The 13885-nt window shown below is 58.4% G+C and overlaps 1 protein-coding gene across 2 annotated transcripts; it reads left to right on the plus strand.

Moving 5' to 3' along the window:
* The first annotated feature begins 1535 nt into the window (after positions 1-1535).
* Tnfrsf14 (tumor necrosis factor receptor superfamily, member 14) lies at positions 1536-8089 on the plus strand. Of its 2 annotated transcripts, none has more exons than XM_013031308.1 (8): positions 1536-1762; positions 2539-2647; positions 3321-3446; positions 5107-5262; positions 5784-5874; positions 6707-6871; positions 7514-7545; positions 7831-8089. In XM_013031308.1, the coding sequence occupies exons 1-7, from the start codon at positions 1694-1696 to the stop codon at positions 7539-7541; spliced, it is 744 nt and encodes a 247-aa protein (XP_012886762.1). In that variant the 5' UTR covers positions 1536-1693; the 3' UTR covers positions 7542-7545; positions 7831-8089. The 2 variants fall into 2 exon arrangements, with proteins under 2 accessions (XP_012886762.1, XP_012886770.1); XM_013031316.1 differs by having other exon boundaries at positions 7860-8089.
* The last annotated feature ends 5796 nt before the right edge of the window (positions 8090-13885 follow it).

Here is a 13885-nt window from a genome sequence, read left to right on the forward strand (position 1 = left end):
ATTGGACACTGTGTTCAAAATGGACTATACAAGTTGAGGTTGAGGATGGGAGAGAAAACCTGGGAGAGAGCGAGAGAAGGGGTGACGCTGTCCAAAATGAAACTCTACTCATGTATGCTGACAAGAGACAAATGCGTCCAGCCCAGGTGTCGACAGAGAATAGATTAAAAAATAGACTAGAAACACAATGGAGTGTTGAGGGACAAGTATATGGGGTTAAGTCAAGTCAACTACTTGTTTTCTTCCATCCATGGCTCTGCCAGAAAGCTAGCGACTTGGAAGGCAGACTAGGGAAGCTCACGTGTTAAAGGCAATGTAGGCCAAAAGTTTTCAAGAGTCAGCCAGTGAAAAGCTGGACAAGGCGAATCACACCTGTCACCTCAGCTGCACAACAAGTGTAAATAGGGGTGCTCGGTGAGTCCCATGGCTGAAGCAAGACCCTGTTCACAAAGGGAAGGTACAGAGGCCAGGCTCACCTGTCTAGCACGTACAAGACCTGAATTAAAAGAAAAAAAACCAGTACTGCATCCCCAAAACCCAAAGAAGGGCTGTGAGGAATGTGGAAGGTGCCCAGGAAGAGGCGGGGAGAGTCAGAAGGGCAGGTGAGCGTGGTTCACACATGCTCTGCTCGTCTATAGAAATGCCACTGGGAGTCTCATTATTTTGTCCAATTTTGTTTGAACAAAACTATGAAATTAAAGGAAAGAAATGTACTCTTTGCCTGACTTACACAACTGTAACCCCTCTGTACATCACCTTTATAATAATAGTAACAAGTTTTTTAAAAAAGATACCCTCGGAAAACGAACACTTGGGGAAAATGACTCCTCCTGGCACAAGGCATGTCTAAAACACTGATCTCGAGGACAGACACCAGACTTAAAGGAAGCAGGGGGTAGAATCCATCCCTGGAGGAGATATGCAGAGATCGGTGACCCACGTGGTTGACCCAGCAGTGTAAGCCAGAATGAGAGAATGTACCAGGCATCAGACCAGATGCGATCACTAGCCCTCGGCTAAACCAGCTGAGGCTCAGCCAACCTCCAGCTTCCTTTCTCACCATAGATACGGTGATGGTAAGCACTCGCTGCACCTGTTAGCCTGTGTGCTGGCTCCAGGGTTTGAGTTGTGTGCTGTCTGTCTGTCTAGTAAACTTTCTTGGTCTCTGCCTTGATGTGTCCTCAGGGTTTTTTTTTGTTTTTCTTTTTTCTTTTTCTGACAGTATTAAAAGCTTGGTACCCAAGGGCCAGGTAGAGAGTCCTCTCCTTTGGAGACTTTCTTTCTAGAGGGTCACTGGTCACTGGAGGATCTTGGTAACAGCCGCTGGTCACCGGAGGATCTTGGTAACAGCCGTTAAGCCACTGCACCCTGGTGAGCATGATCACCAGACCCCATAGCGCCGCCAGGGGCAGAGCACAGAACTGTGAGAGCAAGCACACGGGCCGGCTGCCTCAGAGTCGGAGGCCTGGCTATCTAGTTGGATGAAGTCCAACTAGAAGATAGAAGTGTCTCCTGCTGATCTGACTGGTTCTGGGCTGGGAAGGAGAGCTGCTGTCTGGGCCCAGCCTGAGGCTCAGCCCTGCTCCCCATTCTCTTTTACTTTCAGTTTTGATTGCTGTGACTTTCTGAGCCCCAGAATGGAGACAGGCCCTGCTGGTGGGGCTCCTGAGCCTGTGAGATCCTGATCAACGGCATGGAGGCCTGGCCAGAATGGGGGTCTACCCCCCAGAGCTGGGCACCCGCGGCCAGCGTCCTGAGACTGGTGAGTCCGGCCCTCTGCTGGAATGCCTCTGAGCTCTGACTCCTTCCCCTCCTCAGGCCCTGCCCTGTACGCACCCCAGGTGGCACAGAGCTTTGTCCTGGGGCTGGCCAGTTGCCCTGGTGCTGTCCAGCTCTCAGGCAGGAGTCTGCCTTCCAGGATTGGCACAGGATGTGGCCCCACGGGGCTCTTGGTGGAGGCTCTGAGGAGTTGTGCCCTTGGGCGCTGGTGTCTCCTTGCTGCCTGTCTTGGCTGAGAAGTACCGTGTGTGCCAGGGAGAGGGGTTCCGAGGGAGCTGGGGCTGGGTGGAGATGGGACTCCTCCCTGGGGGGCTTTCCTGCTGCCCTGGGTGGGTGGCCTGAGGTCCCTGGTGGCCAGTCAGCTTGGAACTAAGATCCTGCCCTGAGCCCAGACAGCCTCCCCCAACCCTGTCTGTCAGAGGGCAGGCCCAGAGACCCCACTGCCTCCCCTGGGGCTGGAGGGCAGCGTGGAGCAGCGAGGGGCCAGCTCAGAGCCCCTCGGAACGTGCCAGGGAGGGCACGCCCGGCCCTCGGGGCTCACGCTGTCAGGGGCGGGTACAGGGTGGAGACGCTTGCCCAGCCTGCACCTGATGGTGGGGCCACCCAGGTCCTGGATGGGCTGGGCTCTTCTGCCTCTGCTGGGACACGGCCAGCCCTGGGGGTTCTGCTGACCCACCGAGGGGGACCCTGAGCTCCCAGGGCAACCTAGAAGGCGCTCGGGCCGCTCTTACCCTCCAGCGTAGCTTCCTCTCCTCGCAGGGGCTGTGTCTCTTTCTCCTGGGCTGCCAGCAGCGTGTCCTGGCCCAGCACCTGTGCCCCGAGGAGGAGTATCCAGTGGGCACTGAGTGCTGCCCGAAGTGCAACAAAGGTAGGGGCCCCGGGGGGCACGTGTGGGGGGAAGAGGGCCCTGGAGGGCACACGGGGGGGGGCTAAGAGGGCCCCCGGGGACACAGGAAGGGGGTAAAGGCAGATCATCTTGCCCGGTTCTGCCCTGAGCATTGTGTGTCCTCTGGGCCCTCCACCTTGGGAAGCCCAAAGCCCCTGTGCCTAGGGACACAGACAGCCAAGGAGTCCTGAGAACAGAGCCACTGCGTCCAGGAGCCTTCAGCCCAGGGGGACTTGGCAGCGCCGTGCAGAGCGGGGCAGGGCGGAGGGTGGCCAGCATGACCAGCAGCTGGGGCTGGGGTGGAGCAGGAGCCGCAGGGCGGCAGAGCCTGAGCAGAGCCTGGGTGTCCTCGGGAGGTCCAGCTTCAGGACTACAGCCCTGGGGGATGTGGGCGTGGCTCAGATGGTGGAGTGCCAGCCGACGAGCAAAAGCGGCAGGTTTGGAGCAGTTCTGGGTCTCAGGAGAAAAGAAAAGAAAGGAAAAGAAAAGAAAAGGAACAAACCCCCAAACCCAGACCCCAGAGCAGAGTCCGCTGTGGAAGGCAGCGGGGCCTGTGCTCTGGGAAGGTGCTCGGGCAGCCCGCCGACCTTGCGGCTGGGGTGGTACCTGTGGGAGCCCAGGCTGGTTCCTGCAGCTCTGCCCCGCCCGGCTGCAGGTTACCATGTGAAGCAAGTCTGCAGCGAGCTGACAGGCACCGTGTGCATGGCCTGCCCCCCGGGGACGTTCACGGCCCACCCCAACGGCCTGAGCCAGTGTCTGCCCTGCCGACAATGTGAGCCAGGTAGGCTGCCACCCCTGGCCCGGCAGCCCGCACGCCCACCTCCTCCCAGAGGCTCCCAGGCCTGTACCCCACCCCGTCCCTGTCACCTGGGTCCCCAGAGCCCAAGGATCCCTCCTGCCTCTGGGAGGGCCATCCTGGGGCCCTGGCTCCTGAGGGCCCAGCCCACCTCTGCCTCCTGCTCTGCCTCATCTGCTAGGTGACCTGGGTCACTGCTGTCAGCCTCTCATACCTGTTTCTCTGCCTGTGAACGGGTCTGGGGGGGGGCGGGTATCCACTGGGGACCAGTTGTGTCTCTTTCCTCTCCTCTAGATGTGGGTCCCCATGTGGCCCCAGGAGGGAGTTGGCACAGCGATCTGGGTATGGGCAGAGGAGAGGCTGGCCCTGGAGAAGTGGGGAGAGCAGGCTGCCCAGGCGGCCAGCAGCTCCTACCCCAGGATGGCTGGACCCTGCCTAAGGCACTGTCCCCCACACGAGGCCCGCTCAGACTCTGTCTCACTCCTGAAAAGGCAGGGCAGGAGACCCATGGTTCCCCAGACAGGAGACCTAGGCAGAGGGAGCATGCGCCACTGCTGAGTACACTGCAGGTTGGATCCTCCTTCCAGGAATGGGAGGGGACACAGGAACTGGAGACCTGATTCAGCCTGGGCTCCACCCTCCCCCCCTCCCCCAGTGCTCTACCTCTGGGCATGGGGAGGTATCTGGGTGGCTGAGGCTGTAATCCACCCCTTCACCCCTGCCTCCCCTCCCTCCTGCTTGACCCTCAAGCCACGGCCAGCCTTACCGTCTCCTGTCCGGGGAAGCCCTGTCTGCCTAGGCTGACTGCACTGAGAGGACCGGGGTGGTCTTGGTCCAGTCACTGCCCGATCTGCCCCAGCAGAAGGCAGGCAGGCTCTCCTACCAACCCCTGCCACCCAACTGCCTGGTCCACACCAGGGAGGTCAGGTTGAGGGGCGCGTGCGCCAGGGAGGCCTGGGCTGGACCACAGGCTGAGGGGCGCGTGCGCCAGGGAGGCCTGGGCTGGACCACAGGCTGAGGGGCGCGTGCGCCAGGGAGGCCTGGGCTGGACCACAGGCTGAGGGGTGCGTGCGCCAGGGAGACCTGGGCTGGACCACAGGCTGAGGGGCGTGTGCCAGGAGGCCTGGGCTGGACCACAGGCTGAGGGGCGTGTGCCAGGGAGGCCTGGGCTGGACCACAGGCTCAGGGGCGTGTGCCAGGAGGCCTGGCTGTATCTCTCCTGGGGCCCTGCTCGGCCTGCAGAGCTGACTCAGAACAGAATTCTCTGTATCCCATGGGGCCATTCTGAGACAAGGGCCTCAATTTCCCCGTAAGTCCAGCTGCCCTCCCAAGGAACCTACTCAACTCCTAGCCAGCCTTCTGCTGCAGTGTCTCCTCCGTGAGACTCGGGCACTGTGTTTGGCAGCTCTGGGCACCGCCGTTTGGCTAAGCTGGGGGGAGGTCTGGGAGGGGCTCCGGGCGGGGCAGGGTCAGGCCTGGAAACTCAGCTTCATGGGAGTTGACCCTGCTGCCCAGCCCTCCCTAGCCCCCAGGCTGAGCCCTTCCTCAACCAGCAAGTTATCCAACGCACCCCTCCAGTTGAAGGAGACCCCCCCATCACCCAGCAGCCTTCTCTGAGCCTCTCAGTCCTTATCTTGGGTCCCAGACATGGGCTTGGTGACGGAGCAGACGTGCCTCAGCACGCAGGACACGGTGTGCCGCTGCAGCCAGGGCCACTTCTGCCAGGATGGAGACAGTGTGTCGTGCATGGCCTGCTTGTCACACAGCACCTGCCACCCAGGCCAGAGCGTGCTCCAGAGAGGTGAGCGGCAGGGTGGCGGGGCCCACCCCAAGCCACCCTGGTCCCCAGAGCCCCAGACACCCTGACTCGATGGTCACATGAGGGCCAGCCCCAGAGCTACCCGTCCCAGCCCTCCCCTGGCAACCAGAGAGGAGGGACGGAGGGGAGGGACAGCGGAGGGCAGGAGGAGGGACTGGGGAGGAGGACGAGGAGAGGAGAGAATGGACAGGGTGGGCGGAGGAGGCCAGGCGCTCTGGAAGGGCTGCCGTGTGGTCGCTCCACGACTCCGGGCAGGGCGGGCCCGGGCAGGGTGGGAGGGGCCTGGGGTCCCCACTCAGGTCCTCCCGAGTGTGAAGTGTTGAGTTCCGCTCCTGCCCAGTGCCTGCCACGCGCTCAGGGAGCACAGCCGGCAGGACCCTGCCTCTCTGTGTCTAGGGTAGTTTGGGATCCCCAGCCCCACCCTCTGGAGTTTCTGAGGGGTGGCCTACCCCCCCCCCATTCCTCCAACGACCCAGGGAGCAGCTCCCTCCTCTACCTCTCAGGCACTGACAAGCAGGACACAGTGTGTGCTGACTGCCAGCCTGGCACCTTCTCGCCAAATGGGACACTAGAACAATGTCTGCCTTGGACCAAGTAGGTGGTGCCGGGGCATCCCAGACTGTGCCCTGGAGCGGGGGGGAAGGGGCTCCTCTCCCCTGGGAGACGAATGCCCTCCCTTGTAGCTGATGCACCCCCCTGTACCCCCCCCCGGGTCTCAGATGTCAGGTCAGCGTGGGGAAGCCTGTGTGGGCAGGCAGCTGGCCACTGCAGCCACAATGAAGCTGCAACACCCGCCTGCAAACTCCTCTCCCGGAGGCCGCAGGATGTGCCGAGAGCACTCCCGCAGGGAGGACTTCCAGGCCCTCCTCCCGCTGTGCGTGGGGCCGGGAGGGGGAGGGGGCTCCACTGCTACAGATGGAGAGAGGCTATGTGGATCTCAAAGTGAAGATCCTGCTCCTTGTGTTTCCTTCAAATGCCTCTCCCGCTGCAGCGCTGACCTGAGTGCTCAGATCTCTGAAGAGGAGCCTGGTGCCCTGGTAGAGCTGGAGTGGTTAGGTGGGGCTGCTTCCCCACCACGCTGGCCTCTGTCACTTCTGTCCTCTTGCTGGCTGCTGTCACGTTCATGTCCAGGTTCGGCCGTCGTCCCTTGGCTCTCGGCCCTCTCCCTCCCCCTGTTCTCTCATGCTATGTCTCCATTGCCCCTGCGTTGTCCCTCTTAGTCTCGCTGTTCTTCCTTCCTTCCTTCTTTGAGTGTCTCCATATAGGGCTTGGAAGGAGCGAGACCCAAGTCCCTTCCCAGAGCTGTTGTCCGGCCACACTCCCCCGAGCCCCCAGAGCAGGGCTCTCTGGGGTCTGAAGGAGCGAAGTCTTGAGCGGCACCATGTCGGCTGCTCGGTGTCCATATCCCCTGGCTCCTCTCTCCTAGGTGCAGTACATGGATGGAGAAGGAAGCGGTGCCTGGGACCAACAGAACCGACGTCACTTGCTCCTTCAAGGGGAGCAAGGGCTTTGTCCTGCTTTTGACCATCCTCATCCTGGCTCTGCTTGCTCTGGTCATGCTATCAATCTACATGCTGAAGAAAAGACTCAGGCAAGCCAGCCAGCCAGCCCCGCCCCCCCATGGCCTCAGGCCCCGCCCTCCTGCAGACCCACCCCAGCTCCACGGGGCGCTAACCTTGGAGGCGGCCGCCTGGCTGCATGCTGGCTGGGAGCCCCCGGCCCTCTCTGCGGCAGTCTCTGCTGCCTGGTGAGGTGGAGCTCTGGTCTTGCCCACGGCCCAGGTGTCTGGTGGCTTCCATGGAAGGATGGCAAAGTGGGGGCCTTGACCGTTCCTGGTGTGGACGCAGCTCCCATCAGCCTCTGGCTCTGCGGGAGGGCCAGCGGGCCTCCGTGGACAAGGCTGGGGCCCCACAGAGAGGGCCAGGGGCCTGGGTTCGTTAAGGCTGGGGCCCCACAGAGAGGGCCAGGGGCCCTGGGTTCGTTGTCTATGGCACGGTCCTTGGGGTGCCTGTGTTGTGCGGCGGGCACTGGAGCTGGAGGCAGGCCAGCCGTGGCTCACGCGAGCCGGCCGGGCAGCTAGGAGGGCGGGCGTGCCCCCTCCAGACAGGGCCCCCTGGGGATGCTAGCCACAGGGGCCACCTCGCGCCTCCGGGAAGTTCAGCAGCTAGCCACCGCGTTTGGGTCCCATCAGTTTCTCGGAGCCCCTCTCCTGAGGCGTGTCTTTGTATTACAGGACTTCGGGCTCTCGTGATGTCATCTAACCAGGTATCATTGTTTGTCTACTGTGCCCCCTACGGTTGCTGTCCTGGGGTGTTTGCGTGGGGGGTAGGTGACCCAGGAAGTTGAGGGCCTGGGCACTGAGTCTGCAGTCAAGCTGAGAACAGCAAAATGGCTCAAGGAACCGCAAGGCCCATGGCCTGAGTCTGGAAGGCAGGTTCCCCCTCCCCCTCTTCCTCCTCTCCTTTTCTTCTTTTATTGTAAAGATGCGGTACAGAGGGGTTACAGTTATTTGAGTAAGGCAATGAGAACATTTCCTCTCGTGGAAGGCAGGTTTTTATTCTGGATTTATCTGGCAGCAGAATAGATGAGATGAAGCCAATGAATCTACAGTCTCGGAAGCCCCGCCAGCCGCACCCGCCGCACGGGAGAGAGCCGGTCAGGGACGCCCGTGGTTGGATCTACAGCCTGTGTGACCTGTAGGACAGCGCCTGCTGGACACCATGTGAGAATGGCGCCCATCCTGGGCAGGTCCCAGCTTCCCACAGCAGGAAGGATGAGTCACCACACGCCTCCCCGTCCACCAAACGGGGTCCGGAGCTGCCCGAGACCCTCCAGGGCCCCGGCACCGTGAGGACAGAGGGACAGCTGCGCCAGGCCCACGGCCCTGCTCCCCAGGCCTCCCCGGCAGCCAGAACTGCCTGACCCAGTCCCCGCTTTCTGCCGGTCCTGGTTCTGGTGAGACTTGGAGACCAGGCCTGCAGGTCATGGTTGGGGTTCAACGTCCTTGTCAATGGTCTGCGCTGAGCGATGCCTAGGGGACGTGTCCAGGGAGGACCCACACGAGGGCAGGGCGAGGGCTGGAAGACCCGCCCTGGCTGCAGGAGGGACCGGCATGGAGAGGCTCGAAGATGCTCCAGACCGGACTCAGATGGGATGAACTGGAGAGCGAAAGCTTGTGAGGGCGGCCAGCTCACTTCTGCCCCAGCAAATGTGGCTATTGTCCTGGATTCCAGCTTTGTCAGGCTTTCAATTTAACAGACAGGTACTTTAGTTTTTTATGTTTTTTTTTTTTTTTTGTGCCAGTCCTGGGGCTTGAACTCAGGGCCTGGTCTCTGTCTCTGAGCTGCTTCAGCAGCTGCTTCCTTCCTTCTTTTAAAGACATCTTATTAGGGCTGGGAATGTGGCTCAGTGGCAGAGTGCTTGCCTAGCATGCATGAAGCCCTGGGTTCCATTCCACAGTACCACGTATACAGAAAAGGGCGGAAATGGCACTGTGACTCAAGTGGTAGAGTGCTAGCCTTGAGCAAAAGAAGCTCAGGAACAGTGCCCAGGCTCTGAGTTCAAGCCCCAGGGCTGGCAAAAAAACAAAAACGTTATTATTTTTAAGGTGTACAGAGGGGTCACCATTTCGGATAATGAGTTCAATTCCTTTTGACATTGTTAGTGAAATGAGCCCCTTCCCATAGCTTAGTCCACTCCTTCCCCTCTCCACAGCTTAGCATGCTCCCTTCCTAGGCAACACCAGGCCCATGTAGTAAAGGCAGTAAGTAATCAACTTTACCTCTACCTTGGGATGGCACTCCTCTGGGGGCAGCTACCACCATCTAAGGCAGCAAGAGCCCCTTAGAGTGACCTTCAGGTCTGGGCAGCTGCAGGGCCCCTTATCTACTACTTGGGCAGCAGCCATCCATCCTGGTCCGCCATGATGAAGCCCCTGGCCCGCACATCCACACCAGGGTCTCGGCCTCCTAGCCCCTTCTAGCCCCTCCTAGACCTCCTAGGCTATATAGGTCACCCCAGACAATAGCGGGTGCTTCCTCTCACTTCTTCTCCCTTGTGAGAAGGCATCTTGCCGGGCCCCTTTCCAGGCAATAAATCTTCCTTTGTTCTCTGTACCTGGATGTCTGCATGGCTCTCTGGCAGTCTATTAATCTTAATTTTGCTAAGAGACATTGTCCCCACTTCCTTTATTTTCCCTCATTTTGTCCCTGAGCTTCTTAGGTGCTCAAGGGTAGTTAGGCTCCACTTTCACTTTGGCTTTTTTGAAGTTTATTGGAGATAAGAGTCTCAGCCAGGCTGGCTTTGAACTGTGATACACAGATCTGTTTCCCTTTTTTTGTTGGTTGGTCGTGGGGCCTGAACTCTGGGTCTGAGCGCTGTCCCTCGGCTCTTCAGTTCAAGGCTAGTGCTCTACCACTTGAGCCACAGCACCACTTTCAGTTTTCTGAGTGGTTTATTGGAGATAAGAGTCTCACGGACTTTGTTGCCGGGCTGGCTTTGAAGCTCGATCCTCAGATCTCAGCCTCCTGTGTGGCTAGGATTACAGGTGTGAGCCACTGGTGCCAGTGCTTTTTTTTTTTTTTTTGTTCTGGTCCTCATTAGTAGGCAAGTACTCCACAACCCAGCCACACCTCCATTTTTCACCATGGTCATTTTATTCATTTGAAATAAATTTTTTTTTTTTGTTGGTCATGGGGCCTGAACTCTAGGCCTGGGCGCTGCCCCTCAGCTCTTCGGCTCAAGGCTAGTGCTCTACCACTTGAGCCATAAGTGCCACTTCCGGCTTTTTCTGCTTATGTGGTGCTGAGGAATCAAACCCAGGTCCTCATGCATGCAAGGTAAGCACTCTACCACTGAGCTAACTCCTGCTCCTGAAATAAAAATCTGTTGCTGTAAGGTCTGCATAGGGACACCTCCCTGCCTCTTGGCTCAGTTTCTGCCCAGTATCTGTCACCTAGGTAACTGGAAGACCTGGAAGCAGTCACCTTCCCCTCCTGCTAGGACCCATCCTGGGCCACCTCTCGTCACCTGCCTCCCATCTGACCTTAGGAGGGTCCCAGACCCTGAGGTCACAGAATCCACAACTTTCCCCCACCTGGCCACACCTCTTCCTGTTCCTGGCCTAGATAAGTCCTGGCCCAGGGGTGGGTCGCCCCTTTCTCTCCAGCCATGCCTCTCCACCATGCGCAGCAGGGGCAGCTCGGTCAATAAACGTCTTTACCTGCCTGAATAAGGCGTGGTGTCCTCTTCATTGGCTACCTAAGGAAACCTACCTAGTTAATGTCCTTCACAGTTGCTACTTCGGTTTGGATGTTGCTTTGGAGGTTTATATCTCTCATTATCTACTACCCATCACCTACCTACTACCCGTCTACTACTTACCTACTACCAGTATCTATCTATCTATCTGTCCATCATCTCCTATCCAAATCTGTGGAACCTGAAGAAAGAATGGCTAGTGGTTCAGGGAGTCCCACGAGGAGACAGAGGTTGCTAGACTGTGTATGTTGTCTGCAAGAATCCTGTTCTACATATAGGAATTCACATAGATTGAGAACAGAGCCTGGAATAAGAGACCGTCAGAGCGAGGAACTGGGAGCTATGGGAAGGGACTTTCAGTCATGTGAATGGTTCACTTCAGACTGGGAATCTGACCAGTGTCGGGCCCCTACTCACCCATATGGGCCCCCTGGACCTGACTTCTAAGCAACCCAGATCTGTTTTTCCTATGACTTTCCCAAGGAACTATAAAGAGACAATGCCATTAAAGTGGAATGTGGCACTTATGGCCTGTCAGCTATGCCAGGAATGTGCCTGGCAGGCTTTCTACCTCTTGAGATAAATAAGGTAAACTTTGGCTTGGACGAAATCATTTTTGTCCTGACCATTTGTGTGTGTGTGTGTGTGTGGTGTATGTATGTGTTCCAGTCCTGGGGCTTGAACTTAGAGCCTGGGCACTGTCTGTTAGCTTTTTTGCCCAAGGTTGGAACTCTACCACTTGAGCCACACTTCCACTTCTGGCTTTTTGCTGTTAGAGATAAGAGTCAAATGGACTTTCCTGCCCAGGCTGGTTTTGAACCCTGATCCTTAGGCCTCAGCCTCTGTAGTAGCTAGGATGACAGGTGTGAGCCACTGGTGTCTGGCTCTATTTTCTAAATGTCCCTGCTGGCTCAGATGATGGGATCCTGTGGTTGTCAGCAATCCAGGTCGTGTCCTTCCTGTAAACTGCACTCTGCCCAGTTGTCACTCTGTCTGACTCTGTCTTAGATCTGATGGCATCTCACATCTGGTTTTCATACACTGGGCCCCGGCTGTTCTGGATCATCACCGAATAATGGAGCTCCAAAAGAATTAAGGCAACATCTGGCTGGAAGGCAGTTTGTCCTGCGCAGCGGCACAGAGCTTGTCTTTCTTGGGCGCTGGCAGGATGAGTGGACTGCAGACCTGAGGGGCAGAAGCAGCACAGCCCTGAGCAGCTGCCTTCCTCCTGGTGCTTCCCTCCCCTGTAGTGGCAGCACAGGCTCCTTCCACAGTGCTCACGGAGAGCGCATCAGGAAGCTGGCTGCACTCAAGTGCATCTTGAATTGCGGCGCAGCTGAGGGGAACGGAACGGTGCTTCCGGCTGGAAGTAGTCAGGCTCTTAAAAGGTCCGGCCTGGAGCCCTGCTGGTTTCCAGAGTGCGCCCTCAAGATCATGCCCACTGGTGCTTTGTGTGAGGTGCACTTGGAACCCACGGGCTCTCCCGGGTTCTGCAGTCAGCAGCACATGGCAGGACCCGTTCCCCAGGCCTGCTGCTGTGTTCTGAGGGACTGACATCTGGGGAGAGCAATTAATTCTTAGACACAGTAAACAGTCACACTATAATCTGTGTGCAAGTCAGTTAACCTGAGGCATCCCCCCTCCTCCTCAACGGGCCCTCACATTTCAGGTGATCTCAGCCCCGTTACCCCAGAGCAGTAGCAGACAGCCTGGGACAGCCCCTTGCACCCAGGGCCCCCCAAACCTATTCAAACCTGCCAAGCCTTGGCCCACCCTGCCTGGCCTGGCCTTTCCCACAGAAACCACAACAAACCTCTCACTGAGGTCTTCACCCTCACCTGCCCCCACTCCTGGCCCCTGACCAACCATGGTGTTTCCCCATGTGAGCCTCAGGTGTGGGGACAAAGACAGGGCTCTGGGGGCTTCTGAGTAGCAAGCCAGTCTTTCTGCACCGTACTTCCAGGCCAGAATCACAACAGGACAGGCCAAGGGACCGGAAAACCAGGTCTAGAGGCAGGTGGACAGTCCTTGTCCTTTCTACCCGCAGATTAATCCAGAATGAAGACTTTCTTTCCAGGCTACCATCCCAGCCAATGGCCTGGTGGTTCTGTTGTCCGGCTGGGAGATCCCCCCTCCCCCAAACATTCCAGGACATCAGTGGTGTGTGTGTGTGTGTGTGTGAACAAATGAGTGAAAGAGAGGAGGGACAAGTGAGTGCCCTGGAGGATAAGTAACACCTGGGTCACACAGACTGTCACACAAAGTCACTCACGTTAGGGGAGGGCCAGGTCGTATTAGGGTTACTAATATTAGGGGGAGGGAGGCCCAGAGAGGCAGGGAGCCGTCTGCAGGTGTAGCAGGCTAAGCGAGTGACTCAGGGATGGCAGACACGCACAAAGATACACGTTCACACGTGCGAGTGCTAAGTTCAGCGGGAAGGCAAAAAGATAAGAAGTGTTTGAGTGAGGCCTGCAGAATCCCTTCGGCAGCCTTTTCCACACCCTGGGGACAGGGTATGGCTTTTTCTCAGTGTCCAGAGGGCATCTTTCACGGTCATTTTACCTTTAGCTCTCAAGAAGCAGAAAGGAGGGCCTGGTGTGGTCCTAAATGCCTGTAACCCCAGCAACGTGGCAGGCAGAGGTAGGGTTTTGGTTGCAGGCTGACTCGGGCCGAAGTTCAAGATCCTACAGTTCAGCCCACAAGATGGCAGGTGGGGCAAGAGGAAGGAGGGAGGGGAAGGGGGGGAGGGAGGGGGAGAGCCGGAGGCGGGAGGCTGAGGGGGGAGGGGGAGCTACACCTTCACACATTTAAGGGCGAATACTCGGATTTGCCTACTTCTTAACCAAGTACAACATACAGACAGACAGACATCTCGCGTAGAGAGGCGAACTCGGCGTGGACGGGGCTGGGGCTCCGACTCTGGGGCCAAGGCCACCCCACCCCCAAGGCCCGGCCGCGTCCACCGCATCACACTGGCGACGACGCGCTGTGCGCGCAGGCGCACGCATGCGGAAGTGCGCAGCCCACTTCCTTCCCAGGCCTCCACGGAGGGCGGGATTAGGAAACAAGTCCGGGCCCTGGCGCGGCCAACTTCGGGGCGGAGTCGAGGGGCAGAGGCGGAGCTAAGTGGAAGGGGCGTGGCCGAGGCGTGGCCGAGGCGTGGCTAAGAGCTCCGGAGCCGGCGGCGGGGGCGTGGCCGGAGGCGGGGGCGGGCCCTGGACCTGGGAGGACCCGCCCGCGGACCTCGGACCGTCAGCTATGCCAGGAATGTGCCTGGCAGGCTTTCTACCTCTTGAGATAAATAAGGTAAACTTTGGCTTGGACGAAATCATTTTTGTCCTGACCA

The sequence above is a fragment of the Dipodomys ordii genome, unplaced genomic scaffold, assembly GCF_000151885.1.
Source record: "Dipodomys ordii isolate 6190 unplaced genomic scaffold, Dord_2.0 Scaffold6, whole genome shotgun sequence".
Classification (NCBI taxonomy): Eukaryota; Metazoa; Chordata; class Mammalia; order Rodentia; family Heteromyidae; genus Dipodomys; species Dipodomys ordii.

Excerpts from the sequence above, each read along its gene's own strand:
- Tnfrsf14 (XM_013031308.1), top strand. The coding sequence starts at position 1,694 with ATGGAGGCCTGGCCAGAATGGGGGTCTACCCCCCAGAGCTGGGCACCC. Across the intron at positions 2,648-3,320 it reads CTGCCCGAAGTGCAACAAAG|GTTACCATGTGAAGCAAGTC; the intron begins GTAGGGGCCCCG and ends GCCCGGCTGCAG. Across the intron at positions 5,875-6,706 it reads CAATGTCTGCCTTGGACCAA|GTGCAGTACATGGATGGAGA; the intron begins GTAGGTGGTGCC and ends CCTCTCTCCTAG.